This window comes from Mustela lutreola, chromosome 3, assembly GCF_030435805.1.
Source record: "Mustela lutreola isolate mMusLut2 chromosome 3, mMusLut2.pri, whole genome shotgun sequence".
NCBI classification, from domain to species: Eukaryota; Metazoa; Chordata; class Mammalia; order Carnivora; family Mustelidae; genus Mustela; species Mustela lutreola.
The window spans coordinates 9,021,391-9,049,039 of record NC_081292.1 but is presented as its reverse complement, the minus strand read 5'-3'; the positions used below and the strand labels follow the sequence as shown (position 1 = coordinate 9,049,039).

General features: G+C 37.1%; 1 protein-coding gene across 13 annotated transcripts in view; it reads left to right on the top strand.

Annotated features, from left to right (window-relative positions):
* The first annotated feature begins 241 nt into the window (after positions 1-241).
* The window catches only part of PHF20L1 (PHD finger protein 20 like 1), a 75,296-nt gene continuing 47,888 nt past the window's right edge, over positions 242-27,649 (top strand). For 2 of the 13 annotated variants that reach the window (XM_059165577.1, XM_059165575.1), the window contains exons 1-6: positions 243-528; positions 2,698-2,817; positions 19,792-19,963; positions 20,106-20,190; positions 23,432-23,520; positions 23,743-23,832. In XM_059165577.1, the coding sequence (XP_059021560.1) occupies positions 2,735-2,817; positions 19,792-19,963; positions 20,106-20,190; positions 23,432-23,520; positions 23,743-23,832 (519 nt within the window). In that variant the 5' untranslated portion in view covers positions 243-528; positions 2,698-2,734. Of the gene's footprint in view, positions 529-2,697; positions 2,818-7,476; positions 7,625-19,791; positions 19,964-20,105; positions 20,191-23,431; positions 23,521-23,742; positions 23,833-27,649 lie in introns of those variants that run through there. The other 11 variants (XM_059165579.1, XM_059165578.1, XM_059165583.1 and 8 more) reach the window with 9 other exon arrangements.

Genomic DNA, 27,649 nt, shown 5'->3' with positions numbered 1-27,649 from the left:
GGCTGTGTCCTCATCTCTCAAAGGTCAAACACTTCACAACTACTAATGGGCTCCTGGTGCTCGCTTTCTCTCTTTTGCTAATCACGACCACTCCCGCTAGCCGTCAGCCAACTGCTGCAAAGCCCCGCCTCCCAGGGCGGCTCTCCAATCGGCTGCGCAGCCTGGGCCCAACCCTCGCGAGTCACGTGACGCATCCAGGCCCGCTTCCGGCGCGTCGCGGGCGGCTTACGTCGCTGGGCCCGGCGTCGCGTCAGGGCTGGCCGGCGGTGGTGGCGGCGGCGGCGGCGGCAGCAGCGGCGGAGGCGGCGATGGCTGCGGACGCTGAGCGGGCTTGAGGGCTCGGACCTGCTACCTTCCGCGCGACTTCGGGCGCGACTCAGCTCTGCGGCCCCAGCTCGCTCCCCTCCTGCTTCCTCCCCGGCCGCTGCCTGGGCGGAGGCGGAGGCGGAGGCCCGGGCTGGCCGCCCTGCTCGTGTCCCGGCTCGGCCCCAGACGGCCCGGCTGCTGTGCGGAGAGGAGGCCGAGTCGGTAAGAGGCGGCGGCGGTGGCGGGGCCTGGAGGCCGCCTGGATCCCGTCTGGCCGCCGGGACGCCCCCGCGCTGGTATCTCTCCAGCCCGCTCCCCTCTCGCGTCCCTCCCCTTAACTCGCCGCCTCTATTGTCTGGACGCCGCCGCTCCCTCTCCGCCTCCCTTCCTTCCCCCCTGCCGAGGGCCGGACGGCTGTCAAACCTGGAGGCTTCTCGCGCTCCCCGCCAGGCCGGTCTGCGCCCTTCCTGTGTCTCTGCCAGCCCCTCCCGCCCCGCATCCACCCCCTACCTTCTGTGGCCCCGCGGCCGTTCTCTGACCTTTGCTGCTTCGCTTTCTCGGTGTTGTGTCTTGCTCCTTTTCTTTTCCCTCCTAGTTGTCATCTCGTGCAGCGTTAACCGTCCTGATAAATGTGTGCCATTCTTGTTTGCCTTCTTTTCGGTTTCTGTGCCTCCGCGTTCTCTCTGTCCCTTTTTCTCTTTTTGCTTCAAGTCTCCCCCTCCCGTCTCCCCTCCCTGCCCCCCGCCGCCATAGACTGTCTTACTTTGCCTTTTCTTTATTTCAAATCCCTAGTCATCCTCCTCTCTCCACCCAGGGAAAAGGAAATTGTGCCTCAACCCAAAGTATCCCTGAGAGTTTGTATGTCTTAACTCCACGTTTATGGGTTCGATGTTTGACTATAGAAAATAGTGTAACTAGTCAACACCTCTTTCTAAGTTCTTCTCGTGAAGAACAGTAGAAAAGTTTGGATAGATTTCTACACTATCCAAAGTCTGGAGAGATTTCTATATTTAAGTAACTGCCTTATGTGTTATACGCTGACCAGACTTTAAAAAAAAAAAAAAGCCATGCTTTTGTTCTTTTACACCAAATATCTCTGGCCTAGCTTCCCCTTAACTTTAATGAACTAATCTTTGTTCTTGACATGGCCAGAGGATAGTCTCCCCCGCCCCCCATGAGCATTTAGGTTTGATTTTACATATTATTATGGGAAGTATTGGTGTTATTTTTGCCCCTTACCTATTAGATTTTTTGCAAGAGGAAAAGACAGTTGGTTATTTTTCCTGCTACATTCTGTCCCTTTTGAATTGTGAGCAAACCATTTAAAAAATACTGTAGTTGTGTATTTTCTTTTTTAACCTGAGAGAAAGCATAGTCGTATTAGTAATTCTAAATCTCTAAAAAAGGTTTTAGGGATCTCTCTTTCCCCCCAGTAACAGTAGGTTTGCATTCCTGATTCCCTGTTAATATTTTTATTTAGCCTGTCTCAAAGTGCTTCATATTGCTCAAGTACTAGTGAGTGAAAAAGGCTACCTCAGGTGTTCTGGGTGTCCAGTGTGGCCAAAAGGAGAGTAAAAAGTGTGCGTGGCAGTGATGTAGAGAGGGATATTCCTTGTCGGTTTTTGTTTGTTTGAGTGTGATGAATATTATGACCCCTTTTGTCAGTGTGGACACTGACAATATTGAAATAGAGTGAAATAAATTTTCATTAAAAAGGCATTAAGTGCATTAAAAAATCCACATCATCATTCCTTATTGAATATGAAGTATAAGGAAGACATTTCTGTTGCAGCTTTATATGTTAAATTAAAATTATTGGATCATTTGCTACCAAAGCAGGAGATCATAGCTTGAATGGAATTCATAACAAGAATTACAAGAATTATTGTTGATGTTGTCACTGGCAGAGGAGTGTCTGCTGTCCCTTCATGCTCGTTAGTGTCTTATTTAGTGTTGTATACTATGAGGCACTCAAATATTGATTGAAAACCTTCATTAATTTGTACTCTTACGAATTTCAGCAGTCATATCCCAGAACCACTCAGGTGTCTTGATTTTTTTCAGAGACGGAAAACTGTTTTCAGCACGCGTGGAGAATTTTTTTGGGTATTTTCAAGTTAAAATTTCAAGCATTTTAGCCATTAGCAAGGTTAAATGCTTGTCTGTTCTTTTTAAATAGTTCTTTTTCATGTTCTTTTTCCTCGATTCATGATCAAGATTGCTTGTAAGGTATATGATATTATATCTATAGATATTGGTAATCATCATTCAGATTTCTTTGAAATTTGGCAGTTACTTTAACTTCTCATGCAATGCTTTTAAAATTCTGTTTTATTCCCTATGCATTTTATGCATTAGAATCTAACCTTTTTTTTTTTCCCCCCTCTTGAGGTAGTGAAAAGAAAATACTGAAGAATAGGATTTCAAGATGAGTAAAAAGCCCCCAAATCGTCCTGGAATCACTTTTGAGATCGGTGCTCGTTTGGAGGCACTGGACTACTTACAAAAATGGTATGGAGAATATGGAGCTCTTGACTGAAAGCACGCCTTTGGTAGTCTTACACATGTTGGTCAGTTGCTGTTCTTTTGACAGCGGCAGAAACATTTCTGTATTCACATTTTGAATACACATGGACATTGTTTTTTAGTTTTCTTGCTCTTTAGCAAACTGTGTAGGTTTGGCATTTCAAAGCTGTTTTTTCAAAATCATTTTAAGGTGTTTGAGAACTGAAAATAATTATCTAGAATATGAAGTATAGAGAAGGTGTCAGTACTCCTGTGTACTTGATACAGGCTAGAGTGGTGGTGGGAGGGGGGAATTCGTTTAGATAGCCAGCTTCCCAAGATTTGAATAGATCTTGATGTAAATCTTTTTTCTTGGCCTGTGTCAGAGGTGATCTTCAAAATACAGAGTATGTTGATGGTTAGCACAGTCATTATTCACTATCCCATCTAAAATAAAAAAACAGTTTACCTCCTCTTTCTCCCGGGGATAGTGAACTAAAGACAGGTTGTTACTTTCCCATACTAAATGGGCAGTATTTTCAGACCTTTTAAAATTTCTTCTGTTCTGGCCATGTGTGATCAGTAGTGAATTTAAGCTACTAATATACCCTTAGTAAATGGTATAAGGATAAAATCAGCACCCCGAAAGGAGAGAAGAGGAAACAACACATGGGTCATGAGGCCACGGTAGGAATGACGAGGATTCCCTCTTTCTTCTAGGGAATGCTTTCCTCATTCCCCTAAGCTGCCCCTTAGTTCTTGTCCCTGGAAGGAAGTCTCTTGTTGTCATTCTCAGCGCTCTACCTGAGGGGGCATTTGAGAATTCCTCTCTGGGGAGTGGGGTTGGCTTGGCTCTCTTGAAGCCCATTTATTTTGATGAGAGATCTGGTGGCTTAGCAACTCCAGAACTTCATCCACTAGGCTTTTTGACATTTTCTGTCACTACAACTCCCTTGAAAACACAGTGGGTATTTTGCAAATTTGCTCTTGATTGATTTGCATTAAGTCAACTTCCTGAGTTGACAATGGCAGGCAGAGAAATCTTGTTTAGTCATGATATTTGACTTAGACAGGTCTTGGGTTTTTATCTCCAACATATGCAGCTGTAGAATTCTGCACATGTCCCTGATACCCAGGCTAATGGGCTCTGTCTTGGACACTGCGGTGGGACATTTTAAAACTATGGTTTGCTGTGGGAAGGCAGTTTTTTTGGCCCCATGCCTCTAAGGTGCATCTCAGAGGGTAGTTCTTTTTAGGGGACTTCATTGTTAGTCTTATCAGGTGGAGAATGTACATAGTACTTCAGGAGGGGCTTGGGAAGCACTTGGAACCAGGCAGTAGCATCCCTCATAGTCCTAAAGCTAAAAATTATTTCCAGACATGGTGGAGTATTCACTGGGGGAGCGCACATGTTCCTGATTGAGAAGCGCTGCATTAGGCCATACAACAAAAGATGCCAGTTTAGTCAGTAATTGGCCATCTTTGATTCTCATTTGACCAAAAGAAGCTTTTCACTCAGAAGGCACACTGTTAAACCTCCACGTGGTATGAGAAATGATACTTCCTCTTTGATGCTAATCTTAATTAATCTTTTTTTTTAATTACCAGCTTTTGAATCACTAGTTAATTCATATTAACATATTTTCTTAGGGTTCCAAACTGACAAAGTTACAATCGAAATAGCTTCCAGTGTTGGAGGAGCACATGGTTTACTAGTTTTCTTAGAGGATTTTAGGGAAATTAACATAATTTCGGTATTAGTAAGAAATTTGCTTTCGATGGTGAAATGTTCTCTGATTCAACAGCTGTCAACTTGATGATCCAGTAGTTAAAATAAAAAGATTATGAGAGAGAACTACTTTAAAAATCAAGCCTGAATGTGCTTTTACATTATTTGGAATTTGAGAGAAAAAAAATGATAGTTGTAGCTGAAGTTTTTTTTCATTGTCTTATGTTTCACACCAAGGCAATTTCTAAGTGCTTAGGTAGGATGGTAACAGGCATCTCTACTCGTTAATGAAGTTTAGCTTTGATTTTAATGACCCTAGTAGTAATGGTCTCCTTTTTTTCTTTTTAATTTTTAATTTTTTTTGTTGTTGTTGTTTAGATTTTAATTATGTATTTGACAGAAAGAGATCACAAGTAGGCAGAGAGGCAGGCAGAGAGAGAGAGGAGGAAGCAGGCTCCCTGTAGAGCAGAGCCCGATGTGGGGCTTGATCCCAGGACACTGGGATCATGACCTGAGCCGAAGGCAGAGGCTTTAACCCACTGAGCCACCCAGGTGCCCCTAGTAATGGTCTCCTTAAAGTAAGTAACATCAGCCAAAATAATCACATATGGCAATCACTGAAATATGTCAGCAACTTGATTTTTATGAACTCATTTATATGAAGATGTTAGCATTCTGCTACAGTTGGAATTAAGGAATTAAGATATGTATATTTTATATGTGTAAAATAACTACCTAGAATATGTATATAAAATATTCTAGGTAGTTGAAAGAAATGATTTTTTTGTTGTGACTTTATTAGTGTAGGTAGTTTCAAGAACTAGTTAGTCTTGGGCAGTCCCTTTGATTTAGTATTAAAGTCCTTTTCTGTAGGACAACTAATTAATTACTAAGATTTATTTTGTTTTATATGGGCACAAGAGAAGTTCTGTGAGACACTCTACTCTTAATAGGTTTTACTTTTAAATAAGATAATAAACTTTATTCTTCATATCATTGCCTTCATTAAGACCCATTCTGTATTTCATACAAATGCTGCAGATTTTTGCTTTAATATCAGGTAAAAGTGTAGAAGGATTATTCAAGTGTTGAGAAACTTTACTATTTTTTTGAGGAGCAAAATATTTACCACTGAAAGTATTCTGAACTGATTCCCCTCTCTCTTCCACCTCTCCCTCCCTATTTACTTTACTCTTCTGTTGCATCCGTAAAGAATGCTTAACCTTCCACATTTATTCAGTACGTTTGGAAAAGTTTTGAGTTCTTATTTGACATGAGTATCTTTTGAACTATTACAGGCAATGAACAGGGAGGAAGCAGGAGTGCGGATAGTGCTTACTGTCTCTGCACACAGGACATTGCCAGTAAGCCGTGTATCTGTTGTGAAGGAAATGACCTCACATGTTGGTTGGTTACCTTTTACAGAGAAGGGCAGAGGGAAAGTTGTGATAGTGGAGAACCCAAAATCTCAACTTGTCCTGTGTGTAAAAGATGTTTCCTATGTAAAAAAAAAAAAAAAAAAAAAAAAAAAAAAGGAAAAGAATTTTTACTGTGTGCCCTGGAAAGAAAACTGAATTCTAAATCAAGTGGGCAGAAATAAACTGAATTTAAGCTTCCACTTTTAAGTTTGGGGTAGATTTGATTTAATTGGAAGGTGCAATCTATTTTTCTCATGGAAAGGACATTATTAATGCTTGAGCAAACCATATTCTAGTCTTCAAAGTTCAGAAAGATATTCAGAAAAATACACTCTACATTTTTTAAAGTAGTGATTTATTACTTTTTGTTTTCTAAATCACTTTAAAACTACATCAGAAAGCTCATTGATGGTTTGATTATTTACCAATAACTAACTAATGCAGGCCTAAGAAGCCAACAAAAGGCCAGTCATCTCCAGGGCCAGTATGTGGTTTTTGGGTTTCCTGTAGTGACTACACCTAACTCCTGTTGGGTATTGTAGGTTGCTTAATTTTGTTTTTGGGGGGATTGCTTAATTTTTAAAAATATTGTAGTTTTATTTAAAACATACTGATTAATTTCTTTCTCAACAGTCTTTTAAAAGTCTTTCAAAAGACTTAATATGCTACTGTTTATAGATAACGTAATCAGCCATCTTTGGTCTTACCTCTGTCATATTTTCTATCACACTCCTGCCGTTCAAATGGTGACAGATCAGATTTGTAATCTCTTGAATGCAGTGACATCATAAGATTGAAAAAGGGTACAGGTTGTTGATACAGTAGTGTATTTGGGGGAGGAGAAAGTTTAGAGTTGAAGTTCTGCTGGAGATACTGTAAGTGGATTCTAAAGATGAAAGATGCAGGTTCAAAGACTGTCACCTCCTGGTCCTGTAAATATGGACAACCTCTTGACTTCAGTTGGCTTGTCAATAAAATGGAAGCAATGTTACTGGCTTTTACTTAAGAGGATTATTTTAAGGATCAAATAATGTATTTAAACCTGCTTCAAATTCTATAAAATAGTACATAATTATTAAGCATTGAGGTAAATGCAAGGGAAGAGGGAGAGGTGAAAAATCTTTGAGGATTTGAAGACTTAAGTGTATGTTTTTAAATGTGGCTTCAGTATTGACATGAGAATGGCCTGGAATGTAGAAGGAAAGCCATGTCCTTGCAACCTGCTATAAATCATCTTTTTTGGGTGATGATAAAATCTTTTTGTTTGTGCATAGCTTTCTAGTTACAAACACCTTTGCAAATATTTTATCTAATCACTCTGAATACTGTTCAGTGAGAAAAGATTGAACTTTTATCTTTTGAATGAAATTCAAGTAGTTACTCTACAGCAAGTGATTTATGAAAACAAAAAAAATTCAAGTAATATAAAATTTGAAATGCAGAATTAATTTAAAGCATTCAGATGAGTTAGGCTCTTCTGACCTTTTTTGGTAATATTTCTATTTAATTCTCTTATAGATCTAAAGGAAAGGAAAATGAAAAATTAAAAAAAAATTGTGACGCTGTCTCCAAGTATCAGAGTTTGATAGAACAGTGTAAAATTTGAATTGACAAATGCTATTTCCACACATGGGAGTTTTTTGAACTGTATGGAACATTTTCAAATGTGAGTTTTTAAGATGTTCATTACCAAAATTTTTACAGTGTGGAAAATTGAGGATATTTAGACTATAACAAGTATAAATGCTTTTTAATTTAGGTAAAAGTACATTATTTTCTGAATAAAAAGGGTTGCTTTTTCCTAATTGAATTTAACTATTCAAAGGCAAACATTAATATAAATAAGTTGTGTTTTCTGTATTTGGAGTAGAAGAGTACTCCTGAAAAGTAGTATGTTGATCAAATTTAAAAACCAGTATCATTTTTAAATTTTACTTTAGGTGAGTTTGAAACTTGTAGAAACCTTAGGTGAATACTTTTAAAATAGGAAATCTTTTGCTAATATGAATAAAATTCTTGAATATTGGGTTTTCCTAACTGTATATTTGAAAAAGATTCTTTTGAGTCACTGCCTACCTTTGAAAGCCTAATTAGAGCTGTAGACTCAGAAAAATGTACATCATATTTATATGCCAAAAATACTGAGTTATATATTACAGGTGGTCATAGAAAACTTATCCATGGGCTCCAGATTAAGACTCTTCTAGCAGAGAATTTCAAATTGAAATCTGTATGATATGTTTTTTTAATTCTGAGATTTTTACATTCTGAAAGTCACTAATTTTGAATCTGAAGATCTAAATGAGCTCCGTTTAACCATCAAGCAAGTCTGCATCAGTGCACAAAGACTGTAGTTAACTTAATTTGTTAAAATTTTCATCAGTAAGCGCCCTATAAACTTTTAAAGTGAAGATCTTTCTCCTCCTCCCCTCAAAAAATATAGAAAGCAAGGTTAGACAAGGGTCAGAGTACATGTATTCATTATAAAATACACCTGGTTCTTGTTCTTACTCTGTTGTTCTTTTCATTATATTGATTTATTTTCTATAGAGCTTTTTCTTCTCTGCTCAAGTTTTTTGCTTATCCTAGTTTTCTTGGAAGGTGAGAGAAAACAAATCCAGGGAAAAGTAAGTTTAACTGGAAGTCAGGAGATAACGGGTTCTCAGTGCTGTTCTGTTGTGAACTCTGCGACTCTGGAAAGTTAGTTCTCTGCTTTAATGTCCTTAAAATGAGGGTGTGACATATTAGGTAATCTTTCAGGTCCCTTGAATTAGAAACTCAGATTTCTCTTACCTACTTTCCATGTAGGGAGGGAGGATTTTTTAAATCTCACTTTTGGATGGGTAAGTAGCATAGACTTGAGGCAGAAGTAAGAGACAAAAAGTAGAAGTCATACATAGTTTGCTCAAAACTGCTGGGCACTAAAAGAACTTTGAGAAAAAATGAGTTGAAAAAGTAGGGAAAGGTGAATCTAGTTTGGAACAAAAATAATAATTTTGAAGGTTGGAGTATAGTGGTATTGGGGCACATGGTTACCCTTTCTCCTTCCTGCTCTCCCACTCATTTAAATACTTCCATTGTGTAGTTCTGAAATTACATAGTCATAACTATTGGCTTAGAAAAGTATATGTAACTAGTCAGATGCTTTAACTCCTTAATTTTCCATGTGGTAATAATTCATTGATTGATTCTCTTGCAAAGTTCACTGATGCTGTAGTTTTTTTGTGTTTTTGTTTTTGTTTTTGTGGTTGGTTTTTTTTTTGGCTGGGGGGGGATGCTGTAGTTTTGAAAGTGATTCAGGTGAAGTCTAGAAGAGTGAGTCTCAAACTTAGCTTCCTGGGATTCACCTAGAAGGTTTGTTAAACATAATCACTAAGCCAATATCCAAAACTTGTGATTCAGTAGGTGTGAAGTGGGGCCCAGTAATTTGCCTTTCTAAAAAGTTTCTGGGTGATGCTGCTGCTGCTTCTTTGGGAACAGCATGTGAGAACCACTGGCCTAGAGTGTACAGAATTATTAACCGAAAGATAAAGTTTTTTGAGTTGGATAGCAGTGGAAATATCCAGGATTATTTTTGAATTTATAGTCTATTTTTACTTCTGTTAGTTGGAAGAAGTAAAGTGTAAATACTTGGCAAAGTGATGCCTGATTCAAAACTTTTTTTTTTTTTTTTGCTGTTTTCCAGTAAAATAGAGCATACTGATCTACATGAATTTCATGTGCTTCAGTTTTCTTGCTCTTCCAATTGCTGTAATTACCACTACATGGCTGGATAGTTGGATTTAGATTCTTGTTGCTGTGGGTGGGAAAAAGACTGTCCCTGGTTTTAATTAATTATGGATCGCTGTTGTGAGATTGTAACTTCTATAATGATTCAGAATATATAGGAAATACTCAGTATGTCACTAGAATTTTATAAGGAGCCTGTCATGTATGGAATGATCTTTACCAGTTTAGAAATGACAGATCTGAGGTTTGGAGATATTAACTTTTTTATTCCAGTTCATCTGGAGTAAAAGTCAGAAAAATCATCTTATAGCCAGGTTCTTTTGACTGTGAGTCTGGTGATCTCGTTACAATAACCTGTTGCCACACATAGGGACTCCCTGAGGTTTGAGCCTCAGCTTCAGGGAGTAAATGGGCTCAGTGTTCATAGGCTATCTTAATTCCTGACTTTCTCTAGTGATATGTATCTGTCTGGTGTTTAGAAGGGCCCTGAGGTCCAGCATGCCCATATCATTCTTGTTCTGTGGAATTGGCTTTTGCAAGGCAGGTTAATTGCTGGCCTGTCTGTCCTAGAAACCCTCCTTCTCAAGCTCACCTTTGAATCGAGCCTTCAAGCTGATCATTTCCTGGCCTCCTTCACAAATGCACAGTAACGTAAAGTCCAGGAACCTCGGTCTTATTGTGCTGTGCTCTGTGTGTCAGTGTGTGCGTGCACACTACACTTATATAATGGCAGGGGTTGGATTGGAAGAGAAGACGGTTTTATTTGCTTATCTGACATTTGATTGAAAGTCGGCCGTCATGTATCACATGCTTTCAACTCTGAAAAATGTTTAGCAATTCTGGTTTTGCTGAGTAGTCAGAACTGGTATCTACAGATGCTGAAAAGTTTTTAATTTTGTTTTTGATTCTTGAAGTGAGAAAAAAATACTCAGTTTTAAATATCAGTAGTATAATATTTTTAGAAGCACTTAAATTGATATTGAAGAGACAGCTTAGTTTTGCTATTGTTCATAAGGGTTCTAGTTTTTAGTACTTTTATATGACTTTTTATTTCAAAGAACTATTGACTATCCCTACTATCACCTTCCATAGATCATTATTCAGCAAAAAGAACTTTTCTTTTTATTAAATTAGAAATTGATATGCCAGTATTATGTTATTTCAGTAACTATAATTAATTCAACTTTGAGAGAATTGTTGCAGTGAATTTGAAGAAAATTTGGATATTTAATATTCAATGTGTCTTAAAAGTCTGTTTTTTCATTGCCAAAAAGCTAACCCTCTTTAATTAAAAATGAATCTGTTCTAGTTCATTATGGTTCGGTAAGGTAACAAAGTATAAGCTTCTTACATGAAGTGATTTTATCCCTAAAGATACCCAGCAGAGCTTACTGAATTTTGGCAGGTTGGTAAAGAATGAACCCAGAGTTTTGGGGATATCATGAGATGTGGTTACTGTAATTTTGGCAAGGGAATTATGACTTAGGAGGCAAAAACCAAGTATAGGATTATATTTGTCAGACTAGTTTAGTAAATATTATTTTTAAAGTCACTTAGTGTTTTTCTTAGTTCTATAGGAAATCATACTCTATAGATTCCTTCCTGTATTGGGCTTGGGGGGGGGGGGCAGAGGGAGAGGAGAGAAAGAATCTTAAGCAGGTTCCACACTCAGCATGGCACCCCACACAGGGCTTGATCTGATAACTGCAAGATCTTTTTTTCTTTTTTAAAGATTTTTATTTATTTATTTATTTGAGAGAGAGCATGAGAGGAGAGGTGGTCAGAGGGAGAAGCAGACTTTCCATGGAGCTGGGAGCCTGATACGGGACTCGATCCCGGGACTCCGGGAACGTGACCTGAGCCGAAGGCGGTTGCTTAACCAACTGAGCCACCCAGGCGCCCCACAACTGCAGGATCTTGACCTGAGCCCAAACTGAGAGTTGGAGTCCTAACCAACTGAGCCATCCAGGTGCCCCGGATTCCTATCTTAATTTTTAAATTTATATTATAACAATCTGTATACACAATGGAATATTACATCTCCATCACATGTAAGAAAGGATGGATACCCAGCTTTTGCATCAACGTGAATGGGACTGGAGGAGATCATGCCGAGTAAAATAAGTCAAACAGAGAAAGGCGGTTATCATATGGTCTCATTTATTTGTGGAACAGAGGACATGAGGAGAAGGGAATAATGAAGGGGGAGAAACTGGAGTGGGAGACGAACCATGAGAGACTGGGGACTCCCAGAAACAAACTGAGGGTTTTAGAGGAGATGGAGGTTGGGGAGCTGGGTGAGCCTGGTGACAGGTATTAAGGAGGGCATGGATTGCATGGAGCACTGGGTGTTATGCAAACAATGAATTATGGAACACTATATCAAAAACTAATGATGTACTGTATGATGACTAATACAACACAATTAAAAAAAAAATCTAAAATTTATAGCAATTTTGAAACACCCTAAAGGTTAAGCTACTCTTTTCTCAGACTCTTATATTTTAATGCGGTGTTTCATACTTAGGCACAGTTGAGATATAGTACACCTTTTGTCTTGAGAAGTTCTAATAATAAAACGAGCCTTTCTATGCATAGGGAGATTTTGTTTTGTTCTGTGTAATTATATCTGTTTTCTGTACTCTTTGGGCTAACAAAAACCAACTTTAGGCATTTTGTATCAAAAACACTTATATAAAATTGAATTTTCAAGAAAAAATAAACAGGATATAATGTGACTTTCATCTTACTTTTGTTTTCAGTACCTCTTGGTAAGAGCACCCTATATTTGAAACACTGCAGTAAGTGTGATAGGAGTTGAAAATCATCAGTTGGCAAGATGCCGAATATATATTGCACAGTCTTTAAAGACAGACAAACCTCAATTCGAGATCTGCTTAAATATCTGTTTTTACTTGAGCAAGTTACTTAACGGTTCAGAGCCTCTGTGACCTTTCTCTAATAACTGGAAGCAGTAATAGTACCTAACTCAGAAAGGTTCTTTGAGGAGTAAGCAAGATGAGTGATTATTAAAATCTTATCATGGTTTTTGTCAATCAGAGGCACTTAATAAATGTTAGGTTTAATGAAAAAAAAATAGCATGAATATTGGTTATTTTATGTAGAGAGGAGTCTGCTTGGGAGACGAGTGAATGTAAATCCTTAAAACTTGAATCAGTAGGTATATAAGCACCTATAGCTACCTGTAGTAGTAAAATAATTTTTTAAGTGCTAAATATTAAGAAATAGGAACTAAGTGGACGTCAACCTGCTAGAGTTTTGAGTTTTGTTGCAAAAGTAATGAAGAATTTGGTCCTGTTGATTTGAACAAAGTATATGAAATATACAGACTTGTGGTACAATACCAGAAGTATTTTTGGTGGCATTTTTTTGGGGTAGAGTAGGAAAGGAATTCTTGATAGTCTAATTAAGTCTTGCGGTGGGAGATGGTAATGAGTAGAGAGTAGGTGTAGGCACTTTGATTGGTTAGAACTGACTGTGAATGAATGTAGGGATGGCAGGAGATTGAGGTACTAGGGAGGTGGACAGCAGTAGGAGTTTGAATCCCGGGATCTGAAATGAAACCTTTATTTGAAAGGTGGTGGCATCAAGGTTCTAAAGGAAGTCAACGTGGCTAACTCGGATCTTACCTGTTCTTTGCTGCAAAGGTCCTGGACAGATAGGCAGCGGGGTGGTCTGGCGGCTTATACTGGACATGTGTCCTGGGGGTGGACGCCTCTGAAAAGAGGATGTGAGGGATGATGTCATGGGACGCTTAGAATTCAGTGTTGGGAAGATGTGATTTTTGACATACAAGCTATTATCTGAATGTTCTGGAAAGTCTAGATTCTTTTACTTCCATTTGGGAATGTCAGATTTGAATTACTCATAAGAATTGTTTTCATGTGTTGTTCTTCAAGTGTGAAACAACTTAGCATGCACTACCTAAAAGCACTCAGTCTAAAAATACTATAATAATACTAGGTGACATTGTTCTTGTAGTTTAATCAGTGAGTTAGTTGGTTGAAGAGAATGTTTTTGAAAATTACAAAGTGTACTATAAATTAAAATTGCTTCCAGGAGGCTAAAATTTTAAAAGGTTACTATGTTATAAGAATATTATGTTTGGTTTACATTCTACATTAATTTTATAATTGGCAAATAATTCTCCTCCTGACATTTGTATGTGAGGGAGTTCTGTATTTCTAGTTGTCCTAATGTGTTTTAGCCATTTTTTTATGACACATTAGAGTTTCTTGCTTGTGAAGTCCTTATCCACAGAACTGTTTTGAGTTGTTAATCTTGACTCCCTAAATTTTCTCTTAACATTAACATTTGGATTATGTATAAATCAGATTTCAAGTGTGTTTCACTTTTTTTAGTTAGGAGAACATCTAATTTAGGTATTCTTTGTACTATATATCTTTGCTATTTGACTGTAACATAGCTTTACTATTTCACTAACATTGTATGGTAATTGTGTTCCCTTATTTGGTTCTCTTTTTCCCTCCCCTCCTTCTTGAATTTGAGTTTATTGATTGGAATAATATTTTTATTTGTAGCTTTATTCCTACTTCAGTGTTTGGCACATAGTGAATTAGAGACTCAGTGTTTATTGGGTTAAATGAAACAAATGAGGAACTGTCAATTTTTAAATTTACATATCTTAGAAATTTTATTATCCTATCAGTATAAACAAATGACTATTATTTAAAATACACAGTTTGAATAACTGTTGGGGCATGTTTTTAAAATACACTGCCTTTTTGTTGGGGTGGGGGGCAAAAGGTGGCTCAGTTGATTAAGCTTCAGACTTTTGATTTTGGCTTAGTGCTCAGTGGGGAGTCTTTATAATTTTCTCTCTCCCTCTATCCCACACCTCCGCTTGTTCTCTCTCTCAAATAAATAGATAAATCTTAAAAAAAAAAAAAAAAGGTAAAGTATTTTGCCTTTTTGATTAATGTGGCATTTATTTCTTAGAGTGAATTCCAATGGTCTTTAGGACATTAATAATGTCTGGCCTGTTCAGTGGATTGTTACCTATCAATGAGTAGTTAAGAACTCCATCTGGTGGCTTAAGTGCAGGAGGCCTTAACTGTGTTAAGGAATTTCTCTTGTCATTTCCTCATGGTTGACTTTCTTCTATCCAGACCTTTACCTGTATTGATAATCAAACGAGATGACAGATCAGAATGAGTTCAAATAATGTTTAATTGCTTTACTGTTAATATATTGAATATAATTTTTTTTAATAGCCGCGTGCCCATTTTTTTTTCCTTCCAAGGATAGTGGAGCACCTGTATTATGAGTGTTAATAGATAATTTTGCTTTCCAGAAAGATTTTTGTTTTTAATCACGGACCCCTTTAAAAATCTGATTAAAATTGGGATCTCCTACTTCAAGGGAATACTGGTTGGCAGCTACATGAAACATAGCATTTTGCATACAGCCTCAGGGCATTGTGATCTCTTGATGTAGTCAGAAAATCAGGACCTGCCCATGTAAAACAGGTGAGCTAGTACAGCAATTCATCTGTAATGGTAATTCCCACCTTAGATTTCTTATATTTTCTTTGTGTTTTGACAACACTAAAGAGTTGATACTGTAGGGAACTAATGCAGTATATTCAGTGTATAACCAACCTCTTTGGTCAGTATTTGGTTGTCAGTGGGTTAGTGGATTTGGTCCAGAATCCTTAGATATTGCTACTCTGAACAGTCTTTTACAAGTGGGAGATAACCAGTAACAGTGTTAAAATGCTGGTATTCTCAGATGAGGCAATAAAGCATTATTAAGAGTTCAGAGAAGGGGGAGCGCCTGGGTGTCTCAGTGCGTTAAAGCCTCTGCCTTCGGCTGGGTCATGATCTCAGGGTTCTGGGATCGAGCCCTGCATCAGGTTCTCTGCTCCGTGGGGAGCCTGCTTCCCCCTCTCTCTCTCTTTGCCTGCCTCTCTGCCTACTTGTGATCTCTGTCTGTCAAATAAATTAAAAAAAAAAAAAGTTCAGAGAGGATGAAAATAATTTTTATTCTCGGTATTGAATTTGTTCTGCTCAGTAATTATAGCCACAGTTTAACTTGACATTACAGGACTTTGACTACACTAACTCAGAAAAGACCATCTACCATCATGATCTGTCAATTGCATGAAAATGATGCTGCTGTAGGGCAAGATAGAGAGGCACTTGTGAATACATTCATTCAATAGTATTGTCATTCATTGTATGTATCAAGGCATTGTTACTATGGACCATTTGCTAGAACAAGGAAATCCTTTCACTAAATCAGATTATATGTTAAGTTGCCATTTTGTGCATTTTACATGTAATAGCAAAGATTTTGATGTTAGGGTTTATGTTTTGTTTTGTTTTTTCCTGAGGTGTCCGTGAAGACCAAAGTAAGGGATTTCCTATTTGTAGAATGACAGGGCATTTCATCAGTTTATTATTGCAAAGCCCTTCAGTTTGAACCTAGCTAATAAGTCCAGTCTGATGTCGCACTGTTCACACTACTGCCGATTGTGTCGTCTAGCCAAAGGGAATGGTTTCCTCGAACTGCCCCTCCAATCTTTGATCAAGAGTTTCTTAAGGACAGACACCTCATTCTGCTTCTGTCTGAATCCTCATTATGTGGCTGATTGCCTAACATTGGTTTTAAGTTAATGAACGTTGATTGACTAACTGAAAGTGTGTACACTTTACCTTTTTTTGTACCTTGTTCATTAAGTCTAAATCCAAGAAGTCCTAATCAAGATCAGCGTAGATAATGTCTCCCAGGAACATTCAGTGAATTCGTCAGTTTTCTCTGAGCTATTATTAATAGCATCTTATATAAAATTTTTGTATATACTTACCAGTGCACCATATATGATATAATTACTTTGATATAGGCATTATCCCATTTCTCCTGTAGGCTTTTGTGCCAGTTGTTTTTGGCCGTGAATACCCTACCATGTGTATTCTTGGATTGTGTTATCTATACCTTGGATGGTTACCAGGATCCAAGGAGATAAGGTATATAAAGAGCAGTTGACACTGAGTAAGGAAAGAACATAGAGCTAAACTAACATACATGTAAATGTTCTGAATTTGTTCTCTCCTTATCTGACTTTAAGCTAAACTCCTTGAAGGTAGGTAGGAATTATGTTTCCTCTTCTACAGCAACAGTACCTAGCAAGTGTCTTAGTCTTATTAGATGCCCAAATTTATGTGGAATGAATGAATAGAAACTTAGTCATCCTTGATAATGGTAATATTTATGGCACTTTTATTTAAGATTCAAAATTTGATTAGTAAATGTTGTAAGAATAGAGATAATCTTGGGTATTTGTGTTACTCAATTCTTGGTCTTCATCTGAAGTTTACCTGTCATTCTCTAGATATTTATGTAAAGAGTACATAATATGCTATAAATTATCCTGAAGCAGTTCCCCAAAATACAATTTTTAGTCTGGTTGTTACATCAGGCATCCTGACAGTGAAAGGAATTTGAAATATTTTAGGAAAACTCTAAGTCACTTAAAAGTGCAACCCAGATTTAAATTATTTGAACTTACTTGGATTCTAACTCTTTGCCAAATCCAGTCAAGTTATGGAAATAAAGTTGTGTTTAACTCTGTTACTGTGGACCATTCTTATTTGGAGAAATGTTTTAAATATTTGGAATTGTTTACATTTAGAATTGAAGGAACCTAGAGATTAAACCCCTAACGTTTGTTCAAAAATAAAAAGATGTGATAATAAACAGGTGGAAATAGAAATTTGTCCATTTTTGTAATTGATAGAAAATCTTCTTACAATGATGAAGTGGCCAGTGAATACTGGAAAATACACTAAAGGGCATTCTTACCTCTAGGCTTCCCTCAGTGCTAGTGGCAGTTTTTATGTTTTAAGAACGGGAGGAGTGAAAACATACAATGAGAGCAACATTGTAGAAGTCAGTCATGAAAGCATTGATTCTCAGTGGGTGAGGCTGGCGTGTTCCCCTGGGGGAGTATGTTAATTCCCTGTGTTTTCTTGTGTTGTGTATGCTTTTCTTTAACAAAATGTTTCTTCATCCATACCCATTCCCCCAAAAAAGACTGAGAAGACTAAGCTCTAACTTAAGGTTATAACATTGACAGCCTTCTTAGTTCTGAAGATCTGTACAGATAGTCTTTAACATCACTTCTTGTTCATCCCGAGTAATTTGCGAGTGGCTGGTGTGTGTCTTGTCATTGGACTAGATGTTGGGGGATACAAGGATACACATATCTCTTATTCCTTGAAGCTAACAGGTCAGGAGGTATCTTCTAAAATCTTGTCCCTTAGAGCTCTGGTAACACCAGAAATGTTAAAAGTTTTGCGATAAAAGGATCAGCTATTTCTTTTACTTCGGTAATAGTAAATGTTTTATCTCCAAGTTGATAGGACCAAGAAACCTTTAAAGAAAACAATGTAGCTTGTTCTCTAGTATTTTCCCAAGCTATTTAACCACCAGGTCAGGGGTATTAACATTGCAAGGGCTGTAAATGCTGTGCTGCACATAGTTTAGGAACCTGCACTGAAATCGATATTGGCCAGGTGGGTGCAGTGAGAGCAGCTGGGGCCGAGAGCTGGGAGGGCTTTACGCATGAGATTACGCACTCCAAGCCTGGAATGAGTAGCAGAAATGGAATAGTGGGGGAGGCAGTTTAGGGCTAGGCAGAAAGAACAGTGTACAAATGCACAAATGTTTGACAGAGCTTGGTGTTTTTGAGGAAGTCCCAAGCAGTTGAGTATCATTAAACCAAAGTGGGGAAAGAAGCTACACCAAAGGACTCAGGGCCTTTGAAATGTTTAAGAAGCCTTGAATAGCATGAGCGATGTTTAAAGCCTGTAGTAATCGGTTCCCAAATTTCAAAAATAAAAAGATGTGATAATAAACATGTGGAAATAGAAATTTGTCCATTTTTGTAATTGATAGAAAATCTTCTTGCGGTGATGATGTGGCCAGTGAATACTGGAAAATACACTAAAGGGCATTCTTTACCTCTAGGCTTCCCTCAGTGCTAGTGGCAGTTTTTATGTTTTAAGAACGGGAGTTAAAATTTCAGAGTTATGTAAGATCTGTCATACTTTATGGTGAAAACCAGTTCTCCATAGGGGGAAGAAAAATTCCTGATTTATCAAAAACTCGCAAAAATATGAAATTATTATGGCTGAATCATCTACCATGTGCTGCTATTAAATTCTTAAGGTTATTTAATGATACTTTTGAAAAATTTTTGAGTCATCTGTGAACATTTAATATGGTACATTAGGAACGATGAGGCAATTTTCCATGTTGCAAGTTTCAAGTTAACTAATTTCTATTTTAGAATTTATTGTAGGAGAATCATCACACTTAAAGACAGAACAATGTGATGTTTTTTTATATTTTAGAATTTAAAGTTTAACTGAGCTTTCCCTGCTATCATTGATCTGCATTATTAAATATCAGAAAGTACACAGAAATAGAAAAAAACAAAGTGGTTTTGTGTCATTAAAGAGACAAATGTGCATGTTGGTATTTTTTGCTGACAAATTCATTTTACATACTTAAAATTCTACTAAACACAGTGCTGCTACTTGTTTACATTTTCCCATGTAAATTTTTTGTAAATACCACATTTAAAGACTATATAACGTATCATTCAGAGGATATACCAATGTTTGTGTAGCTGTAGATAGTCTTCAGTTTTTCTAAGTATATTTTTAGATGGTTTCTATTTTCTTTGTTATTATAAATATTTTGTATATATAGTTCCAGAATTGTAATGGTTGAGTCAAAAAGTGGGAATATGTTTAAGGCTCCTGAAGCGTATTTTTGAATTACTTACCAAAACAGTGCAAGTGATTTTTATTTCCACTGGGATTGTATTGAAATATTTATTTCACTAGGTATTGAGACCAATCATGTAAAAAAAAAAAAAATAACAAAGCAAACTTTGTTGGTTCAGTAGTTTAAAAATCTGGACCCATATTGTTCTGTTTATGGTTTTTATGGTGAGCAATATTTCAGTTAAATTATCCTTTTTTTTTTTAAATACTGTGTGTAAACAAACATTAGAATTTTTTTTTTAATATAAAGCTGCTTTTTATTTTGGAGGTATCCATCACGAATTGAAAAAATCGACTATGAGGAGGGCAAGATGTTGGTCCATTTTGAGCGTTGGAGTCACCGTTATGATGAATGGATTTACTGGGATAGCAATAGGTTGCGACCGCTGGAGAGACCTGCATTAAGAAAAGAAGGGCTAAAAGATGAGGAAGATTTCTTTGTAAGTAGAACTTTTCCATTTGGCAGCCATATAATGATACATTTCAAAAGGAATTCTGTTAAATATTACAAAAGCTTAATTTTATAAAGGAAACGCTTATTTATTATTACATGGTATTGATCTCAAAAGTTGTTTAAAATAGGATTTTAAAGCTGGAGAAGAAGTTCTGGCTCGCTGGACAGACTGTCGCTATTACCCTGCCAAGATTGAAGCAATTAACAAAGAAGGTATGTATTTGAGGTGGTCTGAGATTTACAGTGGGATTAATAGTTAAATTTAACTGGATTTCTAATTTTAATTAATGTGTGTAATTGTTACATATGGTGGTTACTTCTCTTTGTTTCAAACTTTACTTTCCTACTAATATTCTTTTTTTGGGAGTATTTTATTTGTAGTATATAGGATAACATGACACCTGATCTACTGCCAAAATAAATTTTATATTAAGAGCAATAGTTAGGAGTGGTGGATAGTTGGTTAAAACTGTGCAGCATTCAGTTCACAGGTTTACATTGTATGCATTTTATTTCTTATTCTCATCTTCTTTATTTCTGTTTCTGTTTGTTGGCCAACAAACAGAGCCTCAACCAGAATGTGAGGGAAGATTAAAGATCAAAGGAAATTCAAATCAGGTTACCTTGGAAGTAAAATGCGGTAGAGTGTTTTCGGAGGAAGGAGTGTGAAAATTTATCAGTTTGAGGATTTCCTTTATTGGATCTTTTCCCTGCTCGTTTTCTTTATTTCTACAAATAAAATTGGGACTGTTAAGTTTCCTAATAGCCTTTGTGGTATCTAATGCTGATATTGAGCAAAAATTACTGAACTGATCAGAAATGTTGACAATAACACAGAAATCAGGTGTGTTAGTATGGCCGAAGGTGAATACTTATGTTGGGACAGTAATGTATTGAAGAAAACAACAAAACAAAACAAAAAACAACTTCTAGACTGATTAATTTGGAAAGACTTGAGAATTAGTATTTAAATTAGTATTAAGAATATACCTAAATATTTTATTTTTAAATTTCGTATTTAAAATTTCACTTTAAAAAGCTATAAAATAGTTTACAAGTATATTTTTCAAGTCAGTAACACATTAGTTTTCTATAATGATTATTTTTTAAACATGACCACTCATTCATTCTTTTCACTGAAGAAACACATTGAGTGGCAGCTTCTTTGCAACAGGAGCATTTAATCTAAGTAAGGTGATGCTTCCTTTAAACCTGAAAGACAGACGAGTCAGCTAGATAAAGAAGGAATGAATGGCTTTTTCAGACAGGAGAAAGGTATATTGCAGGAGAGCAGAAGAGAGGCTTGTCACTTTTTAGGAATTGCAAGACTTTGATGTGATTGGAGTGAAAGAGCCCTTTAAAGGGAAGAGAATATCAGAAGAGGTGGAGAAGAGAAGCAAAGATCTGTGTATGCAATGTCTTGTTGCAGAATTTGAATTTTATTTGGAGATGATGGGCAAGAACTGTGGAAGGTATTTGAGCTGAGGAGATTTAAAGTAACAAACTTGAGAAAAAATGGGAGGTAAGAGGAGATAAAAGGGGAAAACATTTAAAGAGAGAAAGAATGTTCGGTGTGGCAAAGTAAATCGTTGTTTAGCTTGAAATTATGACATAACTTTACAAAGGCCTATTCCAATGTATTGTTTTAAGGAATTGAAATAACAAATATGGCTATGATTTTACTACCTACCACTAGTCCCCTTACTTCCAGAAGAGTTGAGAGGCATCTCCATTGTTAGGTTTGCGGGTCACTTGCTTCCATGCTTAGAGCTCTTTGGGAGTGTAGCATATTACAAGTCCGTGTGCACATACACTTGCAGTGCCCTCAGAAGCAAAGCCCCCATATTTTATCCTATCCCATTTGTCCATGGGCATAGAAAATAAAATTAAAATTGCACTGGTGGAAGAATGAAGACACTTACTGCAGTCTCTGCCATTTCAGGAGGAGTTTAAGTAAGCCCTTAGTGAAATATTGACAGGTGTAATTTCTTTTTAAAAAGTCTCCATTGTAGGTATTTGTCTTGTGATTTCTGTATGTTCCACATGGTGGATGAACCTGCTTACCGTGCCCAGGCCGCCAAAGAAAAACCAGGCAAAGGATGCCTTCAAGAGGCCTTCTGTTCGCTGTAGGAACTAAACAAAATGAACACAAATAGACATTAAGGTGTTTGAAATATGTCTTAGAGAAATCGAAGAGGAGGGACAGATCTGTAAACTGGAAGGCACAGGAAGTGTTCATGTTATGGGTGGGATTTGAAGAGCTGGTCCTTGAAGAATAGGTTGGAGAGAGGAAAGGACAAAGGCATCACAAGAGCAGAAGCAGTGTGATCAGCAGTGGGGAGGGGTGCATGTCCGGTTGGCATAGTGTGGCGCCTGCTCTCCTCTGGAAGGCCCTTACCGGAGAAGGAAGAGGACAGGTGCAGGAATGAGGTGGTGTCATGTGCGGTGGATGTGTGTGTGGTTCGGTGTTCTCGAAATGTTGTCGGTGTTCTTAGAGCCTTGCTACTCTGTGGGTCAGTGTTTTCCCAAGACTTGGGTCTAGATCTTTATCTCTGTGACACTGTGAATTATGCTGATTATAGAAAAGATGAAATCCTATGATGTTCAAATTGCAAAATTAAGGAAAATCTTTATACATCTATATCTGGCTTTGGTGCCAACTTCTAAGCCGATCATACTTACCACACTTACTGTTTATACGCCTTTTGTAAAGGTCTAGTATCTGTTAAAGTGGCTCTCAGCCCTCATTTGTACAGAAATGATAGAAAATTATTGAAATTTCTTAAGTATAAAATCTGTGTGATTTATATGTTTTGTGATAGTACTGACTTTTGTTGACTTGAAAACATGGTCTCTGTAACCAAAAGTGAATATACTTTGTGATTGTCGTGAGAACACAGTCTCAAGCCCTAAAAGCAGAATGAGTGAGTGGGAGAGGCATGGGCATGGGGATGTAGCTATGGCTGTGCTGCTGTTTAGTGGACTGCTGTGGACAGAGCCTTCAGCCTCCCTGGAATTCAGTGTTCTGACCTGCAGAGCAACAGTGTCATCTAGATGGCCTGTATTTTCTAACTTCAAAGCTTGTGGATCTGATTCGTACTTGCTAGTTCGTTAATAGAACACGTTATTCGCGAACAGAATAATCTTTCCTTGAGTAAATGACTTTTTTTTTGTCTATCGGTTCTTTCTCTCTAAAAAGAAACTTTCAAAGAGAGCAAAGGATAATTCCTATAGATAGATAATTCCTTGGGATTTCTTTGTAAATAATGATTTTATTAGGGGAAAGGGAAAATAAACTTTAACCAACTTGGTGGAGTTCTTAATGGGTGTGTGTTTGCAGTTACTGCAGTTAAACAGTGTATATGCTTCTGTCAGGGCATTACTTGTTAGATTTCAAGTGTTGCTGTAAAATTCAGTTGTATTTTCTAATGATTATGACTTGCTCCTGTTTCAGGAACATTCACAGTTCAGTTTTATGATGGAGTAATTCGTTGTTTAAAAAGAATGCACATTAAGGCCATGCCCGAGGATGCTAAGGGGCAGGTAAGGGTGCTCAGCATTCCTAGCTACCCAAAGGGATGTCTTCTTGAATGGTGACAATCAAAAAAAGTTTTTATATATATATTTTAAAGTGAACTAATTGTAGGATTATGTGCTGATAGCCCCAAATAGCAGCAAGAAAAAGAAGCTTAGAATGTAAAATAAATTTATACACTTGATTTTTGCTTCTTTGGCTTTAGACCTGCTAAAGTTATAGGTCACTAGTTTCTGTTCCAGGTGAAATCCCAGCATCCACTAAGCTGGTGTTGTCCTATCGACCCAGCTGGATCGTGTAACCAGTCTATGGGAAGTGAGGTAAGTGCCTTTTTTTAATTTCATTTTGTTTTTCCTGGTATATAGTATCATTTAGAAAGTTAATTTTTAATATAAAATTTTATATTGAGTTTCTTACCTTCTTCTTTCCTTTTATAAATCATAGTCATTAATCTTCTTTTAAAAGGCGCTTACCTGACACTCTAGGCTGTTTCAGGTAGGGCTTTCTGAGTCATGGGACGTAAGCAGTCTATTACATGCTTTGTCACTGCTCAAAGCAAGAAAGAACGGTAAGCATTTAAAGGAGAATCTGGGATGAAGTTAAAACCATGATTCCATTGGTTGAATATGTTTCCTGAAAAACTGGAAAGAAAAGGTGCCAGTAGAAATTTAAAAGATTTTCTTTTATGTTCTGCTGTTATTTGGGATTTTCAGCACCTGGACCTACAATTAATTTTTAAAAATTGAAAGTAATCTATGAAAATGTCTAATATGGATATATGCTACATATTTGTTCCATACTGTGCAGGGAAAAGTATCATTCTGAAATGTGTTGAAGTCATCTGGTCAGCTCCAGCCAAATGTATATCACCGCATTTAAAAAAAATGATTCCCGATAAATTCCGAGAAGTATGATTGTTTTAAATCACCTGGTTTTCAAAAATTTAGTTTTGCAGTGTTCAGCTAGCAGAATTTTCTTCCCCAGTTAATATGGAAATGCAATTTAAAATGGAATTGCTTTTGATCAGGAAATTGCTTTGTGTCTTCCTACCTGTATGTATAAATAAAATGTTCCTTTGAGCATTCCGTGGTGTGATTTCTTGGTTACTGCATAGAGAGATTGATTAAAACATTGGGAATTTAGTTTAATATACATCTTTAATTAAATTCTCTCTCTCTCTCTTTTTTTTTTTTTTTTTTTTTTTTGCTTTAAAGCTTTTATTTTATTCTGGTTATTCAAATGTTGGTGAGATGACATTAAGCCTAAAACTTCATTTTTTTCCAAAGTGGGATACCAAGCAATTTTTGGTAAAATTACAAGTCATAAAAATTTATGGGATGTATTGGGTGTTTACTTTTAGTAAGTAGGTACATCTGAAATACAAAGTACTGAAAGAAAATAGGGGTAACACTGCATTTTTTTTTTTTTTTTAAAGAGAGAGAGAGAGAGCTTGAGAGTGTGCACAGGCCAGGTTGGTGGGTGCGGAGGGGTGGGGGGGTTAGTGGTAGCGGACACAGGGCTCGATTTCACAGCCCTGAGATTACTACCTGGGCTGAAATCAGGAGTCAGAAGCTTAACCGACTGAACCACTCAGGCACCCTGAGTAACACTATTATTTCTTTTAATTTATGTTTTTCTTCATAATTTTTAATACTGGCACACTAAAATATTGGTAGAATTGTTTTTTATAAAATGGCCTCATTTTATAAGTGTCTTTTTTTTCCCAAAAAAGTTTTTGACTTGTTTTCATGAAGGAAATATACTAAGTCAGGTGTTGTGTGGGCAGTGCTGAGAGAATCCAACTTTGCATGTATCTTAGAAATTTTCAGTACTTTGAGAATTCCTTTGTAAAGATAACACAGTAAATTTCTTTTACTAAATTAGCAAAGGATAAATTGATGCAGTATGGAGATATATTCTTCTCTAAACTTTCTGTAGCTTTTTCTGTCCTACTTTTTCTTTTTGCAAGTGTGCTGATGTAATACTAATATTAAAGATTTGCTCTTAAGGTCCTCTACTATTTATAAAAATTTTTTGCGTACATTATTTAATTGGGTTCTCATAGCAAATCCTTTGACACAGCTATGACTGATACTTCTATTTCACAGTTGAGGAATTCAGAACTTAGAGAATTGAGTGACTGACTTAAAATTTCATATAACCGTAATGCAGAGTGATTCTGAACTTACAGCTCTGTTGTCTACAGGGAGCTTTGAAGCAGATCATTAGTTCTAATTCATGGAATGATCACACCAGTTATTTTTAATAGTGGATCTTACCTGTTTAAAAATAGAAGGGCAGTATAATGGGAGAATTCTTTAATGACACAACTGCAGTGATTCCATGATTAAAAAGTCATATGACCAGGAACTTTAAAAAAATTATCTGATTGTACTTTTAAGAGCTACAATATGAATCTCTCCCAGTTTTCTGTTCAGAAAAAAGGTGGGGGAAAAAAGAGAGAAAAGAGGTGGGGATGGAATTTACCCCTGGCATTTGTCAGCATTTCTCTAACAACTTAAAAATTTCCTCACAATGTGGAACAGAGAATTAAGCACTCTCTTCATAAGACCATACAGGTATGATCTCTCTGAATTTGGCACTTTGCTAGTCCGGCTCTATTTTTGTTTCTCTTTCTGCTTTGTTGCTTATTGTCCATTTCATCGGCGAGGTGCTTTTTTTCTCTAATACTTAGTGTCAGTCTCAAGGCTCAATTTAGCTGTAGCCCTTTGACTTACTCAGACTGTTCTTGCCCCTTGTGCCTGTTCTCATACACTCTGGTTGCCGTGGCTTTGTCTAATGGGTCCTCTTCCTGGCGGTGCCCCTTGACTCCTTTCCTTCTGCCCTTGACCCTGAAGATTCCTGCTGCAGTGCTCACCTCATCTGTTATGTTTCCTGAAGCCTTCTAGTAGCCTTTCTCTTAAGTCAAGATTAATCTTTTGTTTTCTTCCGTGGTATTTTGTGTATTATTCCTCCACTGCCTCTTCTGTCACACTGTCTTATAGTTAATTTTATTTGCCTTTCAGTTCCTTATAGGTAACAACAAAAAACATGACTCTAAGTATACCTGGGATTGGACAGTACTGGTTTATCTGGTTTGTTTTATTTTGTTTTACAAATTAGAGACATAAACTTGTATTTCACAACTGTGGTTGTTTTTTTTTTTTTTCCTTTAAGATTTTTATTTATTTGAGAGTGAGTGAGAGAGAGATCATGAACAATGGGGAAGAGGTAGAGGGAGAAGCAAACTCCCTGTTGAGCAGGAGCCAGATGCTGGGTTCCAGCCAGATCCTGCGTTCCAGGATATGGGGCTGGATCCCACCGAAGGCAGACACTTAACCGACTGAGCCACCAAGACACCCCATGTCTTAATTCACTTTCTAATAAGATATGTACTGGGGACACACTTTAAATACTGAAAAAGCTATATGCTGGTCATCTTCCAGGCAGGAGTAAAGGTGTTCCTTCTAGGCAGGAGCAGGGCCAATGCATTTTTGGGGTCTTTCAGGCAGCATCTCTTAGGAATTGTCTCATGCATGCTTAGCATGCTTCTTGGCACATGTAGCAAGGTATTCAATAGAAAGTTGGGTGAATGTTTTAGGTGCAGTCGCATGATAGTTTTAGTTCATTTTAATCATGGGGACATAACGAAACAGACTTTGTTGGTTTATTTTTAATGGCTTATTGTCTTCATATATTTTCAAGACTGAGCAGCCATCAACCTGTATCACCTAATGATTGACTTTTGCTAATGACACCTGTGAAGTAAATGCACTTGATGTTGTGAAGTAGTGTTTAGTTATATGGACTAAGAATTGAATGTATTACCCATTTTTGTTGAATTTGAGTTAGTCTCTTTGAAGCTTAGTGTTCTCAGTGGAAGATTAACTGTAGAGATAGTATAAATACTTGTTTTAAAAAAATCTTTTTGATTGTGAAAATTAAAATGTTAGCACCACTTTTTAAGTATCTTTTCATTTTTTTACAACAAGCATTTTTAGTTAAAAATAAAATAGTAATAGTAAAAATTATTTAGCAACAAACTGAGACTATAAACACAGAAAGAGTAAAGCATTCACATCTCAGAAGAAGGGCGATCCACACAAATACTAGGAAGTCGAAGAGAGAGGGAAATTC